Here is a 24,702-nt window from a genome sequence, read left to right on the forward strand (position 1 = left end):
CCACGCAGGTGCGACGAGGATCATCCTGCACCGTGACCTCTTGAGCTGGTTGACGAGCCGGATTAGCAGAGGCAAGGGAGGGAACGCGTAGAGGAACAGGCCCTCCCAGGGGAACGAGAAAGCATCGCCCATGCTCCTCGTCTGGGGAAACCTGCTGGCGAACCTCCGGCACTTGGTGTTCGTCGCCGTCGCGAACAGGTCGATCTGGGGTGTGCCCCACCGTCGGAAGAGGCGATCCACCAGATCCTGCCGTAGTTCCCACTCGTGGCACGAGCGCAGCTCCCTGCTGAGTGAGTCGGCGATGGTGTTTTTTATCCCTGCCAGATGAAACGGCACCAGAAAAATCCCTTGGGCGACGGCCCAATGCCGCAGGTCCTGCGCCTCCTTGGACAGCGCTGGGGACCTGGTTCCGCCCTGTTTCCTGATGTAAAACATGGTGGTGGTGTTGTCGGTGAAGATCCTCACCACCTTGCCCTTGAGGGACGGAAGGAAGGACCTGAGGGCCCAAAACACTGCACGGAGCTCCAGGACGTTGATATGTAGGGACTTCTCCGTCGGGAGCCAGAGTCCCCTTGCGTGCAGATTTTCGGTGTGCGCTCCCCACCCTTCCAGGGAGGCATCCGTGGTCACAGTCTCCTGGTGGGCTGGGGTCTGGAAGTCCATGCCCGCCGTCAGATGCGCGCGGGTGCCCCACCACCGTATCGCTCGTCGGAAACTCTCGTCGAGCTTGATCCTTTCCTCGAAGCTGCCCGTCGTCTGGATCCAGCGCGCATCCAGGAATTCTTGCAACGGGCGCATCCGGAGCCTGCACATGGGAATGAGGTAGATGCAGGAAGACATCATCCCGAGGAGGGACTTGATGGACCTCACTTTGGCCGCGTCGGCCACCAACATCCGTTGCACCTTGCCCAAGATGGTCCTGGTCCTCTCCTCCGACGGGGAGGCCAGAAGGGACACTGTGTCGAGCCTCGCTCCCAGAAACAGTGCGACTTGCGCGGGCACCAGGTGGGATTTGGCGTAGTTCACGGAGAATCCCAGGTCCGTGAGGAGTTGGACGGTCCTTGCCGTGTGGACCACGGCGAGCTCCCTCGTCTTGGCGCGGATGAGCCAGTCGTCCAGGTAGGGGTAGACGTGGATCCCCTCGCGGCGCAGCTGCGCCGCCACCGGTGCAAGGCACTTGGTGAATACCCTGGGTGCCGACCGTAGTCCGAAGGGAAGTTTGAACTGGTAATGACGCCCTTGGACCACGAATCTGAGGAATTTGCGGTGCCCCTTTAGGATGGGAATGTGGAAGTAGGCATCCTCCAAATCCAACGACGATAGGAAGTCTCCTTCCTCCAGCTGACCCAGGACGTGCTGGAGGGTGACCATCCGGAACTTCTGCGCCTTGATGAACTTGTTCAGGTGTCGCAGGTCTAGGATGGGGCGCCATCCTCCCGTCTTCTTCTTCACGAGGAAGTATCTCGAGTAGACTCCGGAGCCCCGAAGCCTCTTTGGGACGAGTTCGATGGCGCCCTTTCTGAGCATCGCCTTTACCTCCAGGAGAAGTTGAGGGACGTGAAGTTCTTTCCTGGCCACGGGGGGGACGCGCGGGCACCTTCTTTGAAACTCGAGCGCGTGGCCCCGGGCCAGGGCGTCCAGCACCCAACGGTCGGTGGAGATGGACTCCCACACGCTGACGAAGCCCGCCAGCCGGCCTCCCACCGGGGTGCTTCGGTGGGGGCCCGACCCCACGGCCGGTTCAATCCTGCTTGGACGCGGCCTTGCCGCCTTGACCTCCTTGGCGACGACGGCGGGGTCCGCTAGACTTGCCTCGTCCTCTGTAGGCCTCTTGCGACGACGAGCGGGCCGCTTGACGGTAGGAAGCGAAACCGCCGCCGGAACCTTTGGAGGTGCCCTTGCCTCCGCCGCTCCGAAAGGGCGTCCGTCGTTGCAGGACTCCAAGGGCCCGGGCCGTCTCAGTATCCGCCTTGATGGCCTGAAGGGAATCATCCACTGTCTTCCCAAACAGGTTGTTCCCGTCGAAGAGCATGTCCAGGACTCTGGTCTGGACGTCCTGCCGGAAGTCCGTAGCTTTGAGCCATCCACGACGTCGAAGGCAAACGCCGTTGCCCAGCTGGCGGAACCCAGTGTCGGCGATGTCCGTCGCCACGGTGATGGCGTGGTCCGAGGCCACCTCACCTTCCTGCAGGATCTCAAGGGCCTCCGCCCTCTTGTCGTCCGGCAGAAAATCCAGCAGGGGAGCTATCTTGTACCAGAGCTCCCTGTCGTAGCGGGCCACGATAGCCAAGGCGTTGGCCGCTTTAATCGTCGTCGCTGCCGACGAGATGACTCTACGCCCCATAGTATCCAATTTCTTTCCCTCGCCGTCCGGCGGGGAAGTCGATGTGGAGGCCGCACCCCCCCCGCTTTCTTCCTGGCTGCCGCGGAGACGACGGAGTCCGGGGTAGGCTGCGCCCGGAGGCATAGGGGGGCCGTGTCCGGGACCCGGTACTTTTTCTCGTACCGGTCTCTTCTAGCTGGCGTCGTGGAAGGGTTCTTGAGGAGGGAAAGGCCCTCATCCCAAATGTCGTCCAACAGAGGCACTGCGAGGACCGTCTTCCTCTTGGCCTCGCGCCGCTGATAAAGGAAGCCTTCCTTTTTCTTCTCCTCAGGGCAGAGTTGGAAAAGCTCGGAAGCCCTGGAGATCATGGAGTGGAAAGATCTGATCTCGTCGGGCGGAGAGGCCCTGGTGGGAGGCGACGACGGAAAATCCTCGTCGTATGCCTCGTCGTCCGTACCCGTCGCTGCCGTGTCAGTCCCCGTATCATCCCCTCGGGTGGACGGGGAGGAGGGCTGGAAGGGGCGCGACGGTTGAAAAGGAGGTGGTGGATGGATCCTTCTTTTCTTGGTAGGGGGAACACCAGAAGGTCCCGGTTCTGGATCCCCCGACGGGAGAGGTTCCTCCGTCGGTAACGGTAGCCTCGTCCTTATCTCGGAGCATAAGGACTGTATGGCCAACAAAATGGCCGCCGAGTTGTCTTGCGGCGCTGGCAGAGGGGAATCCGACGGGCGAGCAGGGGCCCCGTCGGTATCCTCGACGATGTCGTCGTCGTCACCTGCGTCGGGGTCCATTCCGACGGGCTGGCCTTCTTCCACGCCTAGGCCGTGGCTTAAGACCTCGATCAGCTCCTCTTCTGAGGTCGAGGCCGACTCTACGACGACGCCCTGCCCCCCCTTCTTCTTCCCCAAGGAGGGTTTCACGGGGGTCCTATCGATGGGCACAAAGGAAGACTCCCTCCGAGGAGGCAGGGAGATTCTGGGCCCTGAGGTCGCCACCACTGGTGCAGCCACCACAGGCTGAGCCAGGGCCGCCGCGACCGTTTCGATAGAGGGCTTGGTCGGATGGATCAAGGCCTTCACCACCTTAGGTGCGCTCACCGCCTTATCCTTGAGTGAGGGGGCACTGCCACGCTCCTCCTCTGCCTTAGAGCTCGACCGGGGCCTCTCCAGGAGCTTCGCCGGGTGCTCGGCCTTCCTCTTACCCGACCCAGAGCGTTGGCTCGTGGTTGATGGTGCCGGGGAGGGTGCGCCCTGCTTGGCGCCCGTAGAGCCCGACCGTTCGGCGCTCCCGGTGCCAGCGGACTCGCGGTGCTTGGCCTTATGTTGGTCCCCCGTCGCCGGGGCGCCCTCAAAGATCTTAGAAGACCGCTCGGATTTCTTCTTCTTCTCGCCAGACGGGCTCTTACCCTCCAGCCAGTTGGCGAGACGTTGATGGCGGTCCTTCATGGTCCGTTCCGACATGTTGCCGCAAAACGCACAGTCCTTCTCCACGTGCGTCTTGTCCTCATGAAGGCAGTAAAGGCAGAAAGAGTGTTCGTCCTCCTTGAAGACGTTCTGCAGCTGGCATCCAGGGCAGACCCTGAACAGCTTTCCGGGCGTCGAGCTTCCCTTCTCCTGGGCCATCTCCGAGACCGGGCCTGAGAAGCTTCTGGAGTCCTCCGAAGTGTAGCTCGACGAAATCTTCACCCTTGAGGGGCACAGATGAATCCGACACGGGTCCCCGTTGATCGGATGTAGGATCGGTGGAGCTTGAGGCTCTTTTGACCGAAAGAATCGAAGTTTTTTGTGAAAAGCGCGAAAAAATAGCACTAACGCTCGAGAGCAATAGCACGAGGATCCCAACACATGAACGTGCGGTAAAAATCTGAAGATGGCTGCCAGAGGCGGTGCTTAGGTAGAGGGCAGTCATTGGCTGTGGTCAGTATGACGCAGAGACCAGTGATTGGTTATTACTACGAAAGACAGATCAGAAACGAAACTGATACTGGTTTTTTCTTTACCGAGGATTCCCAGCCTGACGACGGGGAATATTCATGAGCATGTGAATCCATGCCAGACCCCATGCTGGATAACCACACTGGTCTGGCCCATTACGGGGCCACCAGGATCACCCGACAATGATATCTGTGGATCCATTGCAGAGTCCGACGGATGAGAGGGAATGGGGGAAGGCATATAGAAACTTGCCCGTCCACGGGAAGGAGAACGCGTTCCCCTCGCGAGTCTTGTTGTGGCCACCTGCTCGCGTATTGGGAGCATTTCTTGTTGTCTCTCGTCGCAAAGAGATTGAGGGCCGGATGACCCCATTCCGCGAAGACCCGGTGCAGTTGCTGATCGTTCAGTTCCCATTCGTGTAGACAATTCATCTCCCTGCTGAGAGCGTCTGCTTGCAAATTTTTTACTCCTGGTAAGTGGAACGCCAACAGATGTATGTTGTGTTGTAGGGCCCAATGCCAGATCTCCTGGGCTTCCGTCAACAGGCTCCTGGAGCGAGTTCCCCCTTGCTTTCGTAGATAAAACATTGTTGTTGTGTTGTCTGTCATGATTCTCACCACTGAGCCCTTTATCTGTGGCAGAAAGGATTTTAGGGCCCAACGCACCGCCCTCAACTCTAGCAGGTTGATGTGGAGGGAGGACTCTTCCGATGACCAACGACCCTGAACCTGTAAGGAGTCCAGATGAGCTCCCCAGCCAGTTAGAGAAGCATCCGTAACCACTGTCTTCTGGAACGCAGGTTCCAGTAAGGGCATTCCCTTCGTTAGGTGTATGGAGATTCTCCACCATTGAAGCGCCTGCATGAGCTGGCCGTTGATGGTCAACTTGTCCGACCAGCGTCCTCGACTTTATGCCCATCGATCCGCCAAGAATTCCTGAAGAGGCCTCATGAAGAGGCGACAATTGCCTATCAAGGGTATGCAGGACGACATGGTCCCCAGCAGGGACATGTACCTTCGTACTGACACTCTGGTGTCGACCTCCCATTTCGATGCCTTTTGTTGCAGTCTGTGAATCCTTTCGAGGGATGGCTTCACTAGCCCCGACTGTGTGTGGAACTCTGCTCCCAAAAAGACCAAGGGTCCTTGAAGGCTTTAACGAGGACTTGTCGAAGTTCACTGCGAAGCCCAAACGTTGCAGGAGGGACAGGGTGGCATCTAGGCTTTCTTGTGCCCTTTCCGGAGACAGTCCCCTCACTAGCCAATCGTCCAAATAAGGGTACACATGGTGACCTTCCTTTCTTAACCAGGCTGCTATTGGAGCCAGATATTTGGTGAACGTCCTGGGGGACGATTTTAGACCGAACGGGAGGACCTTGAACTGATAGTGGGTTCGTCCGACGACGAACCGCAGAAATCTTTTGTGCCGTCGACGCATCGGGATATGGAAGTATGAGTCCTGAAGGTCTAACGATGACAAATCTCTGGGTTGTATCGATCGGATCACCTCCTGAAGCGTCAGCATTTTGAATTTTAAATTCTTGAGCAGTTTGTTGAGTGCTCGTAGATCCAGAATGGGACGCCATTTTCCATTTGGTTTCTTGACAACAAAGTACCGGGAGTACAGTTCTATAGCCCCTTTCTGCAGCATAAGCACCAGCTCCTGTAGTAGTATTTGAAGGTGGGGCTGGGCCGAGAACACCAGTGGAATGTGTGGTGGCTTGCCCTTGAACTGTAGAGTGGCCCAGATGAATCGTGTCCAAAACCCATCGGTCTGTTATGCGCTCCCACTCATCGATGCGACGAGACACTCGGCTCCCAAGGACGTCCTGAAACATGTCATTGTTGGTTCTTGATTTGTTTATCTTTCGTCGAAGGGTAGGCACCCCGCCGTCTGGAGGTTTGGTAATCTCTGCCTCTACGAGAAGATTGGGCCGCACGCCTGTAGCCTTGGGACGAGTAGGAGGGTCTGCTGAAAGCTTGGTCTCCAGATGACCCAAACCGGGAGTTACCAGAGGCCCCACTGAAAGGACGAAGAATGAAAATTCCTACCACTCTGGAGGGCTCCGAGTGACCGCGCCGTGTCAGTATCCTCCTTCATGCCCTTCAAGGCCTCATCAACTTTTTCACCGAACAGTTGCTCCCCTTCACACGGCATATCCAAGACTTTATATTGCACCTCCGATCTGAACGTAGTGCACTTGAGCCAGGCTTGTCTACGTAGAACTACGCCATTATTGATTTGCTTAAAACCAGACTCGGCTAGGTCGACGGCAATGTTTATAGCATGGTTGGAGGCCTCCTCTCCTTCCCACACTAGCAACATGGCAGACTTTCTATGTTCCTCTGGCAAGTGCTTCAAGATAGGAGCCAGTCGGTGCCACATTTCCCTGTCATACCTAGACATAATCGCCAAGGAGTTGGCTGCTTTAACTGTAGTCGCGCCGACGGACAGCACCTTCTTGCCGAAAGCGTCCCATCTCCTGGCCTCATTGGCTGGAGGGGTCGTGCATTTATGTTGAAACCTGGCCTTTTTAGCCGCCGCAGATACCACCGACTCTGGAGAAGGTTGAGACGTCAGGCACTTGGGAGTCGATTCCGGAGCCTTGAACTTCTTCTCCAAACGACCTTTCACTGCCGGTTCAGAGAACGGTTGCCGCATGGTCTTCAGGCCGTCTTGCCAGACATGATCCAAAATCGGGATGGCGAATATGGATTTCCTTCTCTTGCCCATATGATCAAAAAGAAAACAATCCTTTTTCTCCTCTTCAGGGACTAGGCCAAACTCCGAACACGCCTTACTCATCATGGCATGGAATGCACCCACGTCGTCAGGTGGCGATGGCTGTGCCGGGCTTCTCGGAGCTTCCATCTCTGCTTCACAGTCCCAAGTTGAGTCCCTTGAGGGGGATAGTGAGATGTCTGAACCTGATCCTTCACGGTCAGAGTCCTGTAGTTCTCCTTCTTGCAGGATAGGGCAATCTTCTGGCGTGTGGGAAGCGGCCGTAATCCTGGTCGCCGAGCGAGGAGCCGGGCCCGGCTCGTCGATGAATGGCGTAGACTGTATCCGTGTCGGGGCCCTAGGCTGGAGAATGTGTGTGTCCAAACGCTGTAATAACCCACACTCAAGAGCGACATTGCGCTGGTCGGCTGCAGCCCCAGATCGGTTGGGCGCGCGACCGTGTTGCGTTCCTCGTCAGCCGATGAGATGGAGAAAGTCATCTCTGCCGGGACGGGATCATAAACCTTCGGTTGCCATCCCATCGACGGGACCACCGTTGACGATGTTTCCCACCGCCGCAGTCTGACATGTGGGAGGAGCCGCCGATGACGCAGGCGTCGAGCGGGTCGTCGGCAAAGCCAGTGGCGCCGGGCCTTGGTGTTCCCGCCGCTTTTGGGGCAGACTTGCTGGCCGCGGCCTCTCGACTCAAGGTAGACTTATGACGGTCTCCTGAGGAGGATTTAGATGGTTCTTTTCTCTCCTTTTTAGATGAGGAGGAAGAAGACAGCGTCTTGTGAGAGGAGGCGGCCTTCGAATGTTTCTCCGAATGTTTCTCCGAGGGTCGTTTTTTGGCCGACTCCGAGGTTCGTTTTTTTCGGCAGCACGTGCCTTCTTCGTCGGGGATTCCGATTTACTTTTTGAGGCCGTGGAGCCCTCCTCCGATGCCGGGTACGCACCCGCTCCGTCATTGAGCCCATCGACCGGGCGTCTTTTTCGATCTTTGAGTGTTTTCTGGGAGAAACACTGACAGATTTCACAAGTGTCCGCCGTGTGGTGAGGATGAAGGCAGTAAATGCAGTCCATATGACCATCCCCTTTGTACACCTTATTAAGACCGCACGTAGCACACGGACGAAACAACGCCTTTCCAGACATTCTCCTGAGAAGAACAAACAGTCGCAGAAGTAGAAAGTAAAACCTAACCAAATAGCAGATACGCGAGGTAATCCCACCACTTTGGAAGACTGTTGAAATCTGAGGGAGCCGCGGGGGCTGAGCTATATATACCCCTACCTCTTAGTTGCGCAGGCATGCGCGGCCCCAAACTACGTAAATAGGACACAAAAGTGTCTGAATTTTTCCTATGGAAAATGTCTATACAACTTACCGCCGATTCCCAGCCTGATGACGGGGAATATTCTAAGCATGTGAATCCATGAAAGATCCAATGCTGGAGAATATGGGGATCTGTGCTGGTTGACTGAAGGCGGAGTTCAGTTTTTTTTTTGTTCAATTTTTAATTTGAGCGAGGAAATTTTGCCAAGGAGGGCTTTTTGAATGCCTGTGCACCAAGCAGTGTCTTGTGGCAAGCTTCTTGGGGAGGTACTGGAGACTCAAGCTCGCGAAGAAGAGTAAATAATTCTTTGGTGCCGGAGTTTGCTTTGGTCGTTGTAAATGGAGCTTTTGGTTAGTATGATGGCCTTTTTATAGGTTTTGGACATATCTTGTAGATATCTTGGCTTAGTTTGGTGGGCCTGTTTTTCCAATTGGACTCTGCGACTCTCTTGGCGTTGTGCAGTAATTTGATGTCGGGAGTGTACCAGGCATAAAGATGCGCTCGTTTGGCTTTGCGCAAGCTTAGAGTTGCCACCTTGTCAATTGCAGATAAGATGGTTGGTTGTATAGATCCACCAGTTCAGTAGGGTTGTTACTGGTGTTTGTTGGAAAATCTGTGATGGGGTGTATTAGTAGTAGAAGTTTCTCTGGCATAAAGTTGCAAGGGTTTCTGAAGGGAGCTGCTGGGGCTTGTAGGGGTGGTGTATCGTGGGTCTTGTTTATGGGTATGGTAAATTAGATGATGTGGTGATCCAACCATGGGCAAGAGGCGTTGGAGGATCTTCGTCTGGCAGTTGAGGTCAGCCAACCAGTCTAGGGTTCGCCCTTTGGTGTTGGTGGGGTCAATGATGAAATGAGTGAAGCCAAGTGCTTTGATGGTGTTGGCGATGGTAGCAGCATTGTTTTCGTTATGATTGTGAAGGCCAAGAGGATGATCTGTGAGGAGGGCTTTGTGTTCGCGGAGAGGAGTTGCGCCAGGTTTTCCTCGAAGGAGATGACTGCACTAGGGGAGTCTGTATATGAGGTAAATGGTCACAGTGCTAGAATGGCAAATGAACAATTTGATGGTGAGTAGTTCACCCGATTGGAAGGAATTGTTTGGGATTTCTCTTCTGATATGGTGATTATTGGCAATGATTGCTACTCCTCTGCCTTTGGCGCCTTGTCCGTCTGATCCGAAGATGGTATAGTTCTCGTGGATGGCCAGTGAAAGTGCAGGACCTGCTGCTGCATGGAGCCAGATTTCTGTGATGGCTAGGAAGTCTAGGTTTGTGGTGATAAGGTCAGCAATATTGAAGGCACGCACAGGGAGTGATCTGGCGTTGATGAGGGTTCCTTTGAGTGTAGGGGCAGAGTGTGTCAGTAGCAGTTGGTGTGGGTGTACGTGTTGGGATAGATGGCGAGTGTGGTAATGGAGAGGATGGTGGAGGCTGGTTGTGTAGCACTTGGACAAAATGGGTGGGATCTCCCGCTGGTGAGGAGGGGGGTTCTTGCGTTAAGGTGCGAGTTTCTCCATGTTAGTGAGAGCCTCGTGGTTGGTGGGGTGGGTGGTGTTTCTGCTTTGCGCAGTAAGGGCTTGCATTTGCTAGCGAGTGGTGTGCTGGGTAGGTTCTGTAAGATGGGTGAGGATTTGATATTGGTAGGTCGTGGCCTCTGATTGGCATTGTTTGAGGTTGTGGAAATTAAAAGGTTGCAGGGAGGGGTTGTGTGGATGGATGGTAGGCAGGAGGGAGGGGTGGTATGGGACTCTGGTAGGTTGATAGCCATCTTTATGGATGTGGAGAGTGAAGGCTTGTGAGTGTAGACGTGGCAGGGTAAGGCTGAGCTGCTGGGGAGGGTTGTGCTGGTAGACGTGGGTCGTCTGAGGGTTGGAATAGTGATTGTGTGATCGCAGTGGTGGAGAGATCAAGGGGCTTATTTGTGTGTTAATGAAATCGGTGGCTGAAGGAGGGCTTGTGTCTACGATATATGCGGCAACACTATAGAGTTATGGGAGCGATATTAAGCATCCCTCTATCCATAAGTACGGAACCTTAAAAGGAGGACCCTAAAGGTCACCAGCAGCACTTCCTATAAGGGGAGGTGTGCAGCAGTAGTAAAAACACATGTTCCTTTAAGAGCTATGGAGCAGACGGACTCCATAGTACAGGTAGAATACAAAGAATAGAGTTCCAAAAGATAGAGCCCACAAGAAGAATTAATGGAAAAAGGCTCCACTCATTCAGGGTTGGAAAAAAAAAGGCCCAAAGTCCAGGAAAAAGTGCTGGGGGTCTCACTAGGAGAGGGGATGAAGCATAGAAATGATAAGTCTTCATAACACCATGTATCCCCTCAGTTGCTTTTCAGTACAGGTCCTCAACCTCAGGGTCCCACAGCCCGCATGTCCACACTTCCACCTGCACATCCTTATCCCCAGGACATATTTCCCCATCTTGGTCAGTATCCCTTCCCAGATTGGTTTTATAACTGGGCACTCCCACCATATATGGGCCCATTCTCCCCTAGATAGTCAGCCCCTCCCAGCAGTCTGGCGTCATTTCGAGATGCACGGCGTGCAGTCTCACTGGATTGTAATGCAACTGTAGCATTATTTTAGATCACATTTTCCTGAGGTGCATAGAGCGCGTCAGTTTAGGTATATTGCCCCATAAATAATCCCACTTACCTTGTGAAACTTCAATGCCTAGCGAGCCAGCCCATTTACTCATGCAAAGCCACTGTACTGGGGCTCCGCCCTCGAGACGAGACAAGCTTCTTAGACCCTGACTGTGTCGTTATATATTTCTCATATGGGGTCAATAGTCTTCCAGCTGCGGCCTTGATGCACCGGTCGGATTGCCAGTGCCTCAGTTGACAATAGCGAAGCTCATCGCCATCCCCCACCCCTATTAGCTGCTTATATGTTTTCAAACTACATGATATTCTGTCACAACTGTGCCACTGGAGCACTAATTGGCACCCATCGTGGACTATTTGGGATTCATTCATCTCCATAATCCTCAAGGGACTATATCTATTAATGATTTTGTCTTTACACTCGGTTAGCAAAATGTTGGTACTTCATTGCTAATTTCACAAACTACATATCCCAGAATGCACCGGTGGCAGTTCTAATTCCCTGGCTATTCCTATGCAGCAGTTTAAGAATTAAAATCCCCAGAAGCCTTACAGATTAGTGCTTATTTCCCTTTCACAGGACCGGAGAGGGAGGAGGAAGATTACCTTTAGGTGTGCTGCTCCAGATGCTGCTAATGAGCCTGCTTCAGCACAGAGCAGGTAAGTATTTAAGCAGCTGCCTGCAGGAGCACAGGGTTCTTGCATTGAGTTTTCGCCCAGCACTTCGTGCTTGGTTCCTTGGATTTCTGATGTGTCCTGCTGCTTCCAGAGCCTGCTCCTGTTCCAGTGCCTTGTGCTCTCTGCCTTACAGTCCTGCTACTCTGCCTGCACCTCTGTGCTTCGCCGCTGCAGCCCTGCTCCCCTGCATGCAGTCCTTTTTCCAGTCTGCAGTCCCTTGCTCTCTAATACCAATTATCTTGTTCCACGCCTGCAAATACTTGTTCTGTGCCCATAGTGAGTTACCTGGCTTTAGCTTCCTAGATTCCAGTCCTGAGTTTCCTGTTCATCTGCCTGCACCTCTGACCTTATTATACCAGTCCATAGTTACAGTTCCTTGTTACCAGTATACAGCTCAGTCCTTGTTATCGTAGTCCAGCGTTTCGGTCCTGAGCTTTCTTGTTCCTGGTCTATAGTTCGGTCTGCTGTTCCTCAATTCTGGCCCTTAGTTTCCAGTGTGCAGTTCAAGGATCCTATACCCTTGCACTTAGACTCTGGTCTTCTTGCTTTTCCTCATTCTTTCTGTTCTGTCCAGAACCTTGCCTCACTTTTCTTCCTATTCTTGGATTTTTCTGTTACTGTTCGTGTTCTCACTTGTGCTTGTGTAATTCCTTTGTTCAGAGTTTGGCTGCTGGGTTTCCCAGCAGGCAATCTCTGCCACTTTCCTTTGTCGCGTTTCAGTTTGGTACATTGTGCCAATTTGTTAATGTGCTGGTTCGTGTTTCAGGAAGCAGTCACTGTTCAGTCCCTTCTGGACCCGTACATACTTCAGTCTTGCAAGTACTGTTTCCTTGTTCGTGCCTTAGGGTCCAGACACAGGCACCCACCCCTGCTGCTCCTTTCCATGAGCATTCAAAGTGGGGCCCTGTAATAGTAAGCAGCTCAGGCTAGAGATGCCCCAGAGGGAAACTTTTCCCCCGTTCTGTTTACACCCCAAGTGGAAACCTAACACGTTTGTCTTAGTTTAACTCACTGCCCCTTTCTGTTCACTGCCTTTGTTGCCTGTCTGGAGTTATTGCCTATCCTTTGTCTGCAGGACACCTTGCACCTGTCTATTGTGCACTTTTCTTCCCTTGGCTTTGTATTCACATCTCTGCCCGCAAGCCCCTGACACGGTCCATGCATCATATCTTGCAATATTAAGAATCCATGCTGCCGCCCGCATTTCTTGAAAGATCCCTGCTCCATTCCCAGTGTGAATTCCAGATTGTGAAATAAATGGGACTGGGATGGTCGGCAGGGCCCCCTTCCTCACTAGTGCATCCCAGGTGACTATTGCTAGGCCTATTTTACTGAAGTGCACATTAGGTGGTCTATGTGACTTTCACCACCCTGTCGCGGCCATATTTTCTGAGTGTCCCCTGAGAACCACCTCTTTCACCACCCGTTGCTATGGCTCCTTTCAGCATTTGCGAAAATGTGGTAGCCCCAATCCTCCCCGGTTTTTTTGGTCAGTCAATATGCTCATCGCAACCCGAGGGACTTGTTAAAGAAACGCTGAAACCATCTTATTCAGGGATCTGAAAAAGGATCTGGACAGTGCGATAGGGAGCGCCTGAAAATAGTACAGGACCCTTCAGCAGTACTACATTTAAACTGTATCCTTCCCAGCCATGATATAAAAGGGGGGGGGCCATCACAGCAGACCGGACTGTACTTTCTGCATCAATTGAGAGTCCCTCCAAGGTTTTGGTTATAGTAACCCATAGATAGGAGATTCCTTGCTGCGCCAACTTAAGTTGGGTTTGAGACCAGGACCAGATGCGCTCCAACTGATCTGGGTGGACGGTTTGGTTTAGCATTTCTGATTTATTTTTTTTGAAAATCGGCCACCTCACCAAATGCCCCAAGCTCTTTTATTAGTGCCGGAATTGAATTGACCGGGTCAGTATTAGTCAGCCTGTCATCAGCGAAGTCCATAATTGTGTGTTCCTCCCCTGCCATGGGTATTTCTTTGATCTGTGTTGACATGCAGAGCTTGGCTAAGTGCTGTAGATATAGGGGATACAACAGTAGTGACAGCTGTCACCCTTGCTTTGTCCGCATCCGAATGTCCATTAGTCGTGATAAGTTCCCATTGATGGGGAGCCGAATTGAAGGGGTTTGATAGTTTGGCATGCACCATTCAGGAACAAGCCCATCCCCACACCCCATAGCTTCTAAGATAGGAAACAGAAAAGACCACTCTACCCTGTCGAATGCTTTCTCTGTATCCAATGGCAATATCTGTATCCAGGTAACTCACTATGGGCATAGAACAAGTAATTGTAGGCATGGAACAAGATAATTGGTCTAATGACACTAGGAGCGCCGGCTGTTGTGTGATAGCGGTTTCCTTAATCAGGTGGCTCACCCTACGGATGTTGTCATGGGTCGGCCTCCCTGGTATAAACCCAGATTGGTCTGGCTCTACAAGGCTAGGCAAACTAATGCTAGCCTGTCAGCTAAAATTTGAGTGAATAAATTAGCATCAGAATTAATGCGATGGGTGTCTAAGACCCTGGGAGCGTCAAATATTTGATTTAGGGAAGACTACTAACTTCGCCTCATCCATTGTTGGCGTAACAGTCCATCTGGCCCTGAATGAATTGTATAATCTGCTCCTCGCCTGGGGAAATCTGCTGGCGAACCTCCGGCACTTGGAGTTCGTCGCCGTCGCGAACAGGTCGATCTGGGGTGTGCCCCACCGTCGGAAGAGGCGATCCACTAGATCCTGCCGTAGTTCCCACTCGTGGCACGAGCGCAGCTCCCTGCTGAGTGAGTCGGCGATGGTGTTTTTTATCCCTGCCAGATGAAACGGCACCAGAAACATCCTTTGGGCGACGGCCCAATGCCAGAGGTCCTGCGCCTCCTTGGACAGTGCTGGGGACCTGTTTCCGCCCTGTTTCCTGATGTAAAACATGGTGGTGGTGTTGTCGGTGAAGATCCTCACCACCTTGCCCTTGAGGGACGGAAGGAAAGACCTGAGGGCCCAGAACACTGCACGGAGCTCCAGGACGTTGATATGGAGGGACTTCTCTGTCGGGAGCCAGAGGCCTCTCGCGTGCAGATTTTCGGTGTGCGCTCCCCACCCTTCCAGGGAGGCATCCGTGGTCACTGTCTCCTGGTGGTCTGGAAGTCCATGCCCGCCGTCAGATGCGCGCGGTTGCCCCACCACCGGACCGCTCGGCGGAAACTCTCGTCGAGTGTGATCCTCTCCTCGAAGCCGCCCGTCGTTTGGATCCAGCGCGCGTCCAGGAACTCCTGCAACGGGCGCATCCGGAGCCTGCACATGGGAATGAGGTAGATGCAAGAAGACATCATTCCGAGGAGGGACTTGATGGACCTCACCTTGGCCGCGTCGGAAACCAACATCCGCTGTACCCTGCCCAGGATGGACCTGGTCCTTTCCTCCGACGGGAAGGCCAGAAGGGACACTGTCGAGCTTCGCTCCCAGAAACAGTGCGTTTTGCGCGGGTACCAGGTGGGACTTGGCGTAGTTCACGGAGAATCCCAGGTCCGTGAGAAGTTGGACGGTCCTTGCCGTGTACTCCACGGCGAACTCCCTCGTCTTGGCTCGGATGAGCCAGTCGTCTAGGTAGGGGTAGACGTGGATCCCCTCGCGGCGCAGCTGCGCCGCCACCGGTGCAAGGCACTTGGTGAATACCCTGGGTGCCGACCGTAGTCCGAAGGGGAGGGCTTTGAACTGGTAGTGACGCCCTTGGACCACAAACCTGAGGAATTTTCGGTGCCCCTTTAGGATGGGAATATGGAAGTAGGCATCCTCCAAATCCAACGACGACAGGAAGTCTCCTTCCTCCAGCTGCCCCAGGACGTGCTGGAGGGTGACCATCCGGAACTTCTGCGCCTTGATGAACTTGTTCAGACGTCGCAGGTCTAGGATGGGGCGCCATCCTCCCGTCTTCTTCACGAGGAAGTATCTCGAGTAAACTCCGGAGCCCCGAAGCCTCTTTGGGACGAGTTCGATGGCGCCCTTCCTGAGCATCGCCTTTACCTCCAGGAGAAGCTGAGGGACGTGAAGCTCTTTCCTGGCCACGGGGGGGACGCGCGGGCACCTTCTTTGAAACTCGAGCGCGTGGCCCCGGGCTAAGGCGTCCAGCACCCAACGGTCGGTGGAGATGGACTCCCACACGCTGACGAAGCTCGCCAGCCGGCCTCCCACCGGGGTGCTTCGGTGGGGGCCCGACCCCAAGGCCGGTTCAATCCTGTTTCGACGAGGCTTTGCCGGCTTGACCTCCTTGGCGACGACGGCGGGGTCCGCCAGACTTGCCTCGTCCTCTGTAGGCCTCCTGAGACGACGAGCGGGCCGCTTGACGGTAGGTGGAGAAACTGCCGCCGGAACCTTTGGAGGCGCCCTTGCCTCCGCTGCTCCGAAAGGGCGTCCGTCGTTGCTGCAGAACCCCAAGGGCCCGGACCGTCTCAGTGTCCGCTTTAATGGCCTGAAGGGAATCGTCCACTGTTTTCCCAAACAGGTTGTTCCCATCGAACGGCATGTCCAGGACTCTGGTCTGTACGTCTTGACGGAAGTCCGTAGCCTTGAGCCATCCACGCCGCCTAGGGCACACGCCGTTGCCCAACTGGCGAAACCCAGTGTCGGCGATGTCCGTCGCAATAGTGATGGCGTGGTCCGACGCCACCTCGCCTTCCTGTAGGATCTCCAGGGCATCCGCCCTCTTGTCGTCCGGTAGGAAGTCCAGCAGGGGAGCCAGTTTGTACCATAGCTCCCTGTCGTAGCGGGCCACGATAGCCAAGGCGTTGGCCGCTTTAATCGTCGTTGCTGCAGACGAGATGACCCTGCGTCCCATAGCGTCCAATTTCTTTCCCTCGCCGTCCGGTGGGGAAGTCGATGTGGAGGCCGCTTTCTTCCTGGCCGCCGCGGAGACGACGGAGTCCGGGGTAGGCTGCGCCCGGAGGCACAGGGGGGGCCGCGTCCGGGACCCGGTACTTCTTCTCGTACCGGTCTCTTCTAGCTGGCGTCGTGGAAGGGTTCTTGAGGAGGGCGAGGCCCTCATCCCAAATGTCCAGTAGAGGCACCGCGAGGACCGTCTTCCTCTTGGCCTCGCGCCGTTGATAAAGGAATCCTTCCTTTTTCTTCTCCTCAGGGCAGAGTTGGAAAAGCTCGGATGCCCTGGCGATCATGGAGTGGAACGATCCAATCTCGTCGGGCGGAGAAGCCCTGGTGGGAGGTGACGACGGTATATCCTCGTCGTATACCTCGTCGTCCGTACCCGTCGCTGCCGTGTCAGTCCCCGTATCATCCCCTCGGGTGGACGGGGAGGAGGGCTGGACGGGGTGCGACGGCTGAAAAGGAGGTGGAGGGTGAATCCTTTTCTTGGGCGGGGGAGCACCAGAAGGTCCCGGTTCAGGATCCCCGGACGGGAGAGGTTCCTCCGTCGGCAACGGTAGTCTCGTCCTTATCTCTGAACATAAGGACTGTATAGCCAACAAAATGGCCGCCGAGTTGTCTTGCGGCGCTGGCAGAGGGGAATCCGACGGGCGATCAGGGGCCCCGTCGGCACCCTCGGCGATGTCGTCACCTGCGTCGGGATCCATCCCGACGGGCCGGTCTTCTTCCACGCCAAGGCCGTGGCTTAAGACCTCAATCAGCTCTTCCTCCGAGGTTGAGGCCGAATCTACGACGACGCCCTGCCCCCCCCTTTTTCTTCCCCGCCGGGGATTTCACGGGGGTCCTATCGATGGGCACAAAAGAGGACTCCCTCCGAGGTGGCAGGGAGACTCTGAGCCCCGAGGTCGCCACCACTGGTGTAGCCTCCATAGGCTGAGCCAGGGCCGCCTCGACAGTATCGATAGAGGGCTTGGCCGGATGGATTAAGGCCTTCACCACCTTAGGTGCGCTCACCGCCTTATCCTTGAGGGGGGGGACACTGCCTCGCTCCCCCTCCGATGGGGCCTTCGAGCTCGACCGGGGCCTCTCCAGGAACTTCGCCGGGTGCTCGCCCTTCCTCTTACCCGACCCAGAGTGTTGGCTCGTGGCTGAAGGTGCCGCGGAGGGTGCGCCCTGCCTGGCGCCCGTAGAGCCCGACCGTTCGGCGCTCCCGGTTCCAGCGGACTCGCGGTGCTTGGCCTTGTGTTGGACCCCCGTCGCCGGGGCGTCCTCAAAGGTCTTAGAAGACCGCTCGGATTTCTTCCTCTTCTTCTCGCCTGACGGGCTCTTCCCTTCCAGCCAGTTGGCGAGACGTTGATGGCGGTCCTTCATGGTCCGCTCCGACATATTGCCGCAAAACGCAGTCCTTCTCCACGTGCGTCTTGTCCTCATGTAAGCAGTAGAGACAAAAGGAGTGTTCGTCCTCCTTAAAGACGTTCTGCAGCTGGCATCCAGGGCAGATCCTGAACAGCTTTCCGGGCGTCGAGCTTCCCTTCTCCTGGGCCATGTCCGGGCCTGAGAAACTTCTGGAGTCCTCCAAAAGCGTAGCTCGACGAAATCTTTACCCTTGAGGGGCGCAGACGAATCCGACACGGGTCCCCGTTGATCGGATGGAGAGTCGGTGGAGCTTGAGGCTCTTTTGACCGAAAAAACGAAGTTTTTGAGAAAAAAACGTGAAAAAATAGCACTAACGCTCGAGAGCAATAGCACGAGGATCCCAACACATGAACGTGCGGTAAAAATCTGAAGATGGCTGCCAGAGGCGGTGCTTAGGTAGAGGGCAGTCATTGGCTGTGGTCAGTATGACGCAGAGACCAGTGATTGGTTATTACTACGAAAGACAGATCAGAAACGAAACTGATACTGGTTTTTTCTTTACTGAGGATTCCCAGCCTGACGACGGGGAATATTCATGAGCATGTGAATCCATGCCAGACCCCATGTTGGAGAAGGACCTTTCCACAAAGAAATGGTGAAAAAAGACGACTGGGCCGTTTTTACACAAATGTCACCCTTGGGTGCTTTACTGCAGCTGCGAACGCAGCCCGTGGTAAAAGCACACCGTTGTAGTTTAAAGTAAACCACTGCCACCAGCCATTCATCGAGGGAAGGGCAACATAAAATTGTTACATGAGAACCTAGACAAAGGGGATACTAAGTAACCCCTCCAGCACCCTATTGTAAGATAGTGTGTGCTGGGTCTAGAAAGTTACAAATGTAAGTAAAGTCAATTTCACTTCACTGCTCTTGGAAACAGTTTATCCAAGAGGAGGTATTTAAACGTTTGCGAAATCTGAAAGACTTCCCTGTGCCACTGCACTGAAGTTGCTGTGTGACAATGTAAAAGAGGATGCTTATGGAGTATGTCAGACTCCACAACCAAAAGCAACAGTGTTCAAATCACATTAAAAATACATGCGAGAGTGGGAAAAAGGGTCTCACTCTCTCAAGGTTAAAAATTCAAGTCCACAAAATCCAGTTGCTGGTGGTGTCTAAGGTAGAGAGGAATTAGCACATTTCTGAGAATTCTCCCTAACACTGAGTATTCATCTTGAGGACTGTCTGGGCTGCTATTTTACTCTCGAGTTGTCTTGCAATCAACCAGTTCACCTTGTTTGCCCCCACATAGTGCTGATGTTTCACATATAACAAGGCTTTCTTTGTGCACTTGGCACGGAGTAGTTCTAGCTGGCCCTGAATGTGCTTTACAACACACTTTCTATCACCACAAACTAATCTGGGACCAAAATGAATTGCGCAAAAAAGGCCCCTGCTCTGTAAGCCACATGTGTCAAAAAGAAAAAGAAACATACAGAAGCCAGTATCAGTAAAACGTTTGGGGGCCCAAAATGTTAAGCAGCATGACATCAAAATGCAATTCTTCTCTACACCAGGGCATCAAGAATGCATCTGCTTCTCATGTCAGAACACCACTAGATACATCTTGCATTTTCCCTGTGTAACCGTATAGTGTTTAATGCCAGCAAGTCAATCTTACACTTTTGTCACTTTGAACCTGGAGCATAGCATGCAATATAGATGGATGGGCCACGTTAGCGCAACATTTCCTCAAAAACTACTGATCTGAAAAGGGCTGAACGTATGAAGTTATGATGCACGTAATAGTTGCGAAAACATTAGGTTTGGTGTGGGCGTTTTAGGGATAAAAATATCAATGGCACTACAGAATTAGCTTAACAGTTTATTTTAATATGACAATGAGGCTTTTGGAGTGGATTCTCCGAGAAATATTTCAGGTAACTAAAATTACAAAATATTTTCCAAATGCCGCCTAAGATTCAAATAACAATTGCTAGGTCTTGTAAACATGCATGTTCTAGTAATTTCTAAAGTAAGGTATGCTACACAAATTATTAGAGAAAATTACAAATTAGTAGACTAATTTTTCAAGACTGGTATATACAGAAAATACTTACACTGTTCTTTTGTCTTGTCTCAGAAGTTTCGAAGAAAACTCGCTAAGAATATCAAGAAAAGCAAGATTTAAAGGTGGATGGATCTCACCTTGAGGGCTAGGCTCTTTAAAAGCAAACTCTATACCATCCCTGGGAGGAAGAAAATATATAAATTACAAACAATTTATTGTGATGCACCAGCACTGCACAGTATTAACACAAGTGTTTCACACATTAGTAAACATGTAACTAATAAAATACTTTTAACTGATGAATACCACACATGAATCAACTGTTTAATGTTTCAAAAGGAAAAAAACAGCATGGGTTAAAAAAAATGCTCTTAAAGAACAAATTACTTACCCGTATAGCAATACTCTTGAGGATAAATACACTACTACTCCCACAGAACCTTAGTTCAAGTGGTGCACCAGAGCTCTGCATTGATGGCACCAATTTCTACATGTAGTGACATTATGTGCACTATATATGAAGCCAGCTGGATCCCAAGTCCAAAGTTCTGCTCATTTCCCACACTGAGAGGCTACAGTTATGAGGGTATGCAGCAACCAAGCAGTGGCTCCACCAGCTCAGCTTAGATTTTGAGTCCCACAGGGGGTGTCCTTGTCACCCGTTTTATATAATATTATTACTGCACCGCTATTACAGATACTGGAGCATAAAAAGACATGCATTACTTACCGTAAAAAGCATTTTTGATGATTGTATCTGCTTAGATTCACATGCTGTGCATATGGTCCGACATCCAGTGGTAACTGCGGAGTAATGCATCTTGTCTTTCGGGGACCAAAAGGGGACGTCGGCATAGGCGTGTCTGAAACACTATCCCTATTGTGATGTGTGTAGTACCCAAAATCCCTCACGCGCCGAGGTCCCTCTAATTGTAGTCTTTCTGCCATGAGGGAGCCCAAGGCTATAGTGAGTACATACATGAAGAGAGAAAGTAGTAAGGAGTCTATGTTCCTTCCACCCCGAGCGGGGAGGCAGGGAGGGCGCATGTGAATCCAAGCAGATCCAATCATCAGAAATGCTTTTTCGGTTAATAATGCATGTCTTCTGATGCTTGTTAATCTGCTTAGACTAGCGAGCAGTACCCGGAGTTGGAGGTGGGTTGTGAGAAGGAACAGTAGAAAAAAGATATTTTAGTACTGCTTGTCCCACCTGAGAATCAGACCTAGAATTAGTGTCTAGGCAATAGTGTTTTGTAAAGGTGTGTACAGAACTCCAGGTTGCCGCTTTGCAAATGGACTCTAGGGGAACATTTACAATGAATGCTATGGATGCCCCAGTGCCTCGAGTAGAATGTACTCTTGGCTTGAAGGGCAGTTCTCTCTTTGCAAGAGTGTAACATAGTGTGATGCATTTGACAATCCACATTCATATTGCTGATTTAGAGACAGGATTCCCTTCTCTATCAGCTGCCACTGAAACAAAGAATTGTTTAGTTTTCCTCAGTGGTTTAGTTCTATCCATGTAGAACATGACTGCCCTGCGCACATCTAGTGTGTGAAGGCTTCTTTCGGCCATGTTAGTAGGTCTCTGGAAGAACGTGGGTAATACGATTGACTGGTTCACATGGAACTTCGAAATAAATTTAATTGCAAACCTGGGATGTGTGCGCAGAACTTCCTTGTCTTTGTGGTCTGTAACAAATGGGTCCAAAACCGAGAGGGCCTGTAGTTCGCTAACTCTTCTGATATAAGTGATAGCTACTAGAAAGGCTGTCTTGTAAGTCAGGTCTTTCAGACTAGCTTTATGCATAGGCTCAAAAGGGGGTCCCATGAGCCTAGTTAAAACCACATTTAGATCCTACCCAGGGGCTGGGTGAGTGATGGGGGGATACATTCTTTTAACCACTTCCATAAAGGCTTTAATCACAGGTATTTTCCACCATGGAGCGTAGACAAATTTCCCTGACCAAGTTATCCAGAGACCGTTCCCCTTGGATCGGTTCTGGGGGTACCTGGAGGCGTAATCTTGGCATTGGGCGTTCTCCTGAGTAGCAAACAGGTCGATCTCTGGAAACCCCCATTCTGCGAAGACGTTGGATACAATTGTCTTCGTGCAGTCGCCATTCGTACTCTTCTGGCAGAGGAAAATCTCTGCTGAGTATGTCTGCCAGAAGATTGAGTTCCCCTGGAACATGTTGTGATATCAGGAACATCTTGTGTTTGAGAGCCCATATCCAGATGTTTTGGGACAGCTTGGATAGCCCTGGAGAGTGAGTGCCCCCTGTTTGTTCAGGTAATACATTGCTGTTGTGCTGTCGGTTAGGACCAGCACTGTCTTCCCTTGCAGTTGCTCCTGAAAGGCTTTCAAAGCTTTGAACACTGCTAGTAGCTCCAGTAGGTTTAAATGGTTGGACCCTACCTGAGGGGACCACACTCCGTGCGCTGTCTGTTGAAGCAGGTGAGTCCCCCCCACCCTGTGAGAGATGTGTCTGTCGTGAGAGTGGCTTCCACTGCAGGGGTGGTGAAGGTTTTCCCCTTCAAGAGATTCAACTCACAGATCTTCCCATTGTCCGCTGGCCTGACACCACTAGCTATTGGGACACATGCGCAGCCGCGCGTGGGGGACCAAGTATATGCATGACGCCATCATCCCTACCAAACGCATAGCTTTGAGTACCGTCACCTCTCAACTGGTTACATACTGAGGAACCTGAGAGAGCATGTTCCGAACCCTCTCGCTGGAAAGGAAGACTAGACCGTCTTCCGTACGAATTAGAGCCCCCAGGAACTGTTATACTTGGCTGGGGATGGATTTCTTTTCGTTGATAGAAAATCCCAGGCTGAACAGTATGCCTACTGTTTTTTGGGTGTTCAAAAAACAAACGTCGAACGAGTCCCCTGTGATGAGCCAATCGTCGAGGTAAGGGTAAACTGGAACTGAAAGTCTGCGCAGGTGTGCCGTTGCCACTGCCAGGACCTTGGTAAACACCCTTGGCGCCGAGGCTATGCCGAAGGGGAGTACCTTGAACTGGTAGGGTTTGTCCTGAATCACAAACCTTAGGCTTTTTCTGTGCGCTGGCAGCATTGATATATGAAAGTATGCATCTTTCATATCCAATGTTGTCATGAAGTCCCCCTGTTTTAGCAATGGGATCACCTCTTGCAGTGTTACCATGCAAAACTTCTGGGGCTTTATGAACTTGTTCGCTGGGCGCAGGTCTAGAACAGGACGCATGCTGAGATCCTTTTTGGGTACAAGGAAGTACACTGAATAGATACCCTTGTTTACCTGAAGAATCGGGACGGCTTCTATGGCATCCTTTCCCAGCAGCGCTTCCACCTCTTAGATCAGGATCTGCAGTTGTTCCGGTGAAAGGCGTCAATGTTTTGGCGGTCTGAACTGTGGAGGTCGGGCAAATTCCTCACAATAACCGTGGGCGACTGTCTTTAAGACCCATTGGTCTGAAGTTATCCCCTCCCATGCCTTGAGGAAAGATGTTAATCGCCCCCCCCCGACCGGGGAGACATGGGAGGGGACCTGGACTTGGTGGTCATTTCTGACCCGAAGTTGACGCTCCTCTGGAATTGGAGCCTCTGCCTCTATTCTTTCCGTACTTCTGACCCCTCTGGGGGTAGTAAGTGGGCTTGCAGCAGGTTGACTTGAGTTGAAGTTGCCTGTGCCGAAATAGTTTTGAGCGGCGCGGGCTTGTCCTCGAAAGGACCGCCAAGAATTACTGCCCCTCTGTGAACAGGGTTTCTGGGAAATTTGGTGCAGTGACTTAATAGTCTCGTGCTCCTTCTTGGCTGTCTCCAACGCATCGTCTACCGCCTTCCCGAAGAGGTTGGCCTCTTCGATGGGTTTGTTGATAATGGATGCCTGGGTCTCAGGCCTGAAGCCCGGCGTGCGCAGCCACGCGTGCCTCTTTAGGAGAGTACCCTGTGCGAGAGACCTGCCTGCTGTCTCTGCGGTGTCCAGGGTATTCTTTACCACATTCTGATTGGCAAGTTTGCCCTCCGAGACAATGGCGAGAAGCTTGGCTTGGGTTCGTTCCGGAACCTCTTGAAGGCCTTCCTGGAGTAGGTTCCATTGGGCGTCGACGTAGCTTGCCAGTAACGTCGTTTTATTGGCAATCCGGACGGTATATGCCGCCGTAACCCGTTTGCCTAAGGCATACAACCTTTTGGACTCCTTGTCCGGGGGTGACTCTCCCGTGGCAAGGGGAACCCCTGCTCTCTTGCGAGTGTTGGTCACCACCAGCAAGTCTGGGATTGCGTGTCCTTTGATATAAAGTGGGTCGGTGGGGGAGGTTCGGAAAGGTTTTTTGACCCTTGGGTGCACAGCCATAGTCTGAGCGGGTGCGAGTAAGGAAGGGGCCAGCTGCCTCTTTACAGAGCTGAAGAGAGTGATAGACTGGCTTGCCGGAGGCTTTTCATTAATAATGTCCTCTGTGAAATCTTGTTCGGGCAAGGCTTTAAGCGTGGCAATTTTAAAGAATTCCGCTGCTTTTTTCAACATGTTGTTGAAAGCCATTTGATCATCCACCGGGGAAGCTTGTCGAATCGGGGTGGATGGCGGAGAGTCGAGGCAGACGATATCAGAGTTCTGATCGTCCTGCTGGGTGTCCTCCCAGTTGTCCGTACCTCCTCGATCTTCCTCATAGTTGTCCAGAAACGAAGACTCTTCTTCTGTATAGATGTCTCTATACGTGTCCATCTGGACATCTTCTCGTTAGTCAACTTGGTGTTGGACATGTAGGTGTTGGACATCTTGTGTTTGAGGGTT

At 52.6% G+C, this 24,702-nt stretch overlaps 1 protein-coding gene across 6 annotated transcripts in view; it reads right to left on the reverse strand.

Annotated features, from left to right (window-relative positions):
* Positions 1 to 24,702, reverse strand: part of STAG2 (STAG2 cohesin complex component) — a 2,060,662-nt gene that overhangs the window by 359,416 nt on the left and 1,676,544 nt on the right. For all 6 annotated transcript variants that reach the window (XM_069612659.1, XM_069612661.1, XM_069612663.1 and 3 more), the window contains exon 30: positions 19,969 to 20,097. In XM_069612659.1, coding sequence (XP_069468760.1) covers positions 19,969 to 20,097 — 129 coding nt within the window. The remainder of the gene's footprint in view (positions 1 to 19,968; positions 20,098 to 24,702) is intronic.

Source organism: Ambystoma mexicanum, chromosome 5p (assembly GCF_040938575.1).
Source record: "Ambystoma mexicanum isolate Mex_15411 chromosome 5p, UKY_AmexF1_1, whole genome shotgun sequence".
NCBI classification, from domain to species: Eukaryota; Metazoa; Chordata; class Amphibia; order Caudata; family Ambystomatidae; genus Ambystoma; species Ambystoma mexicanum.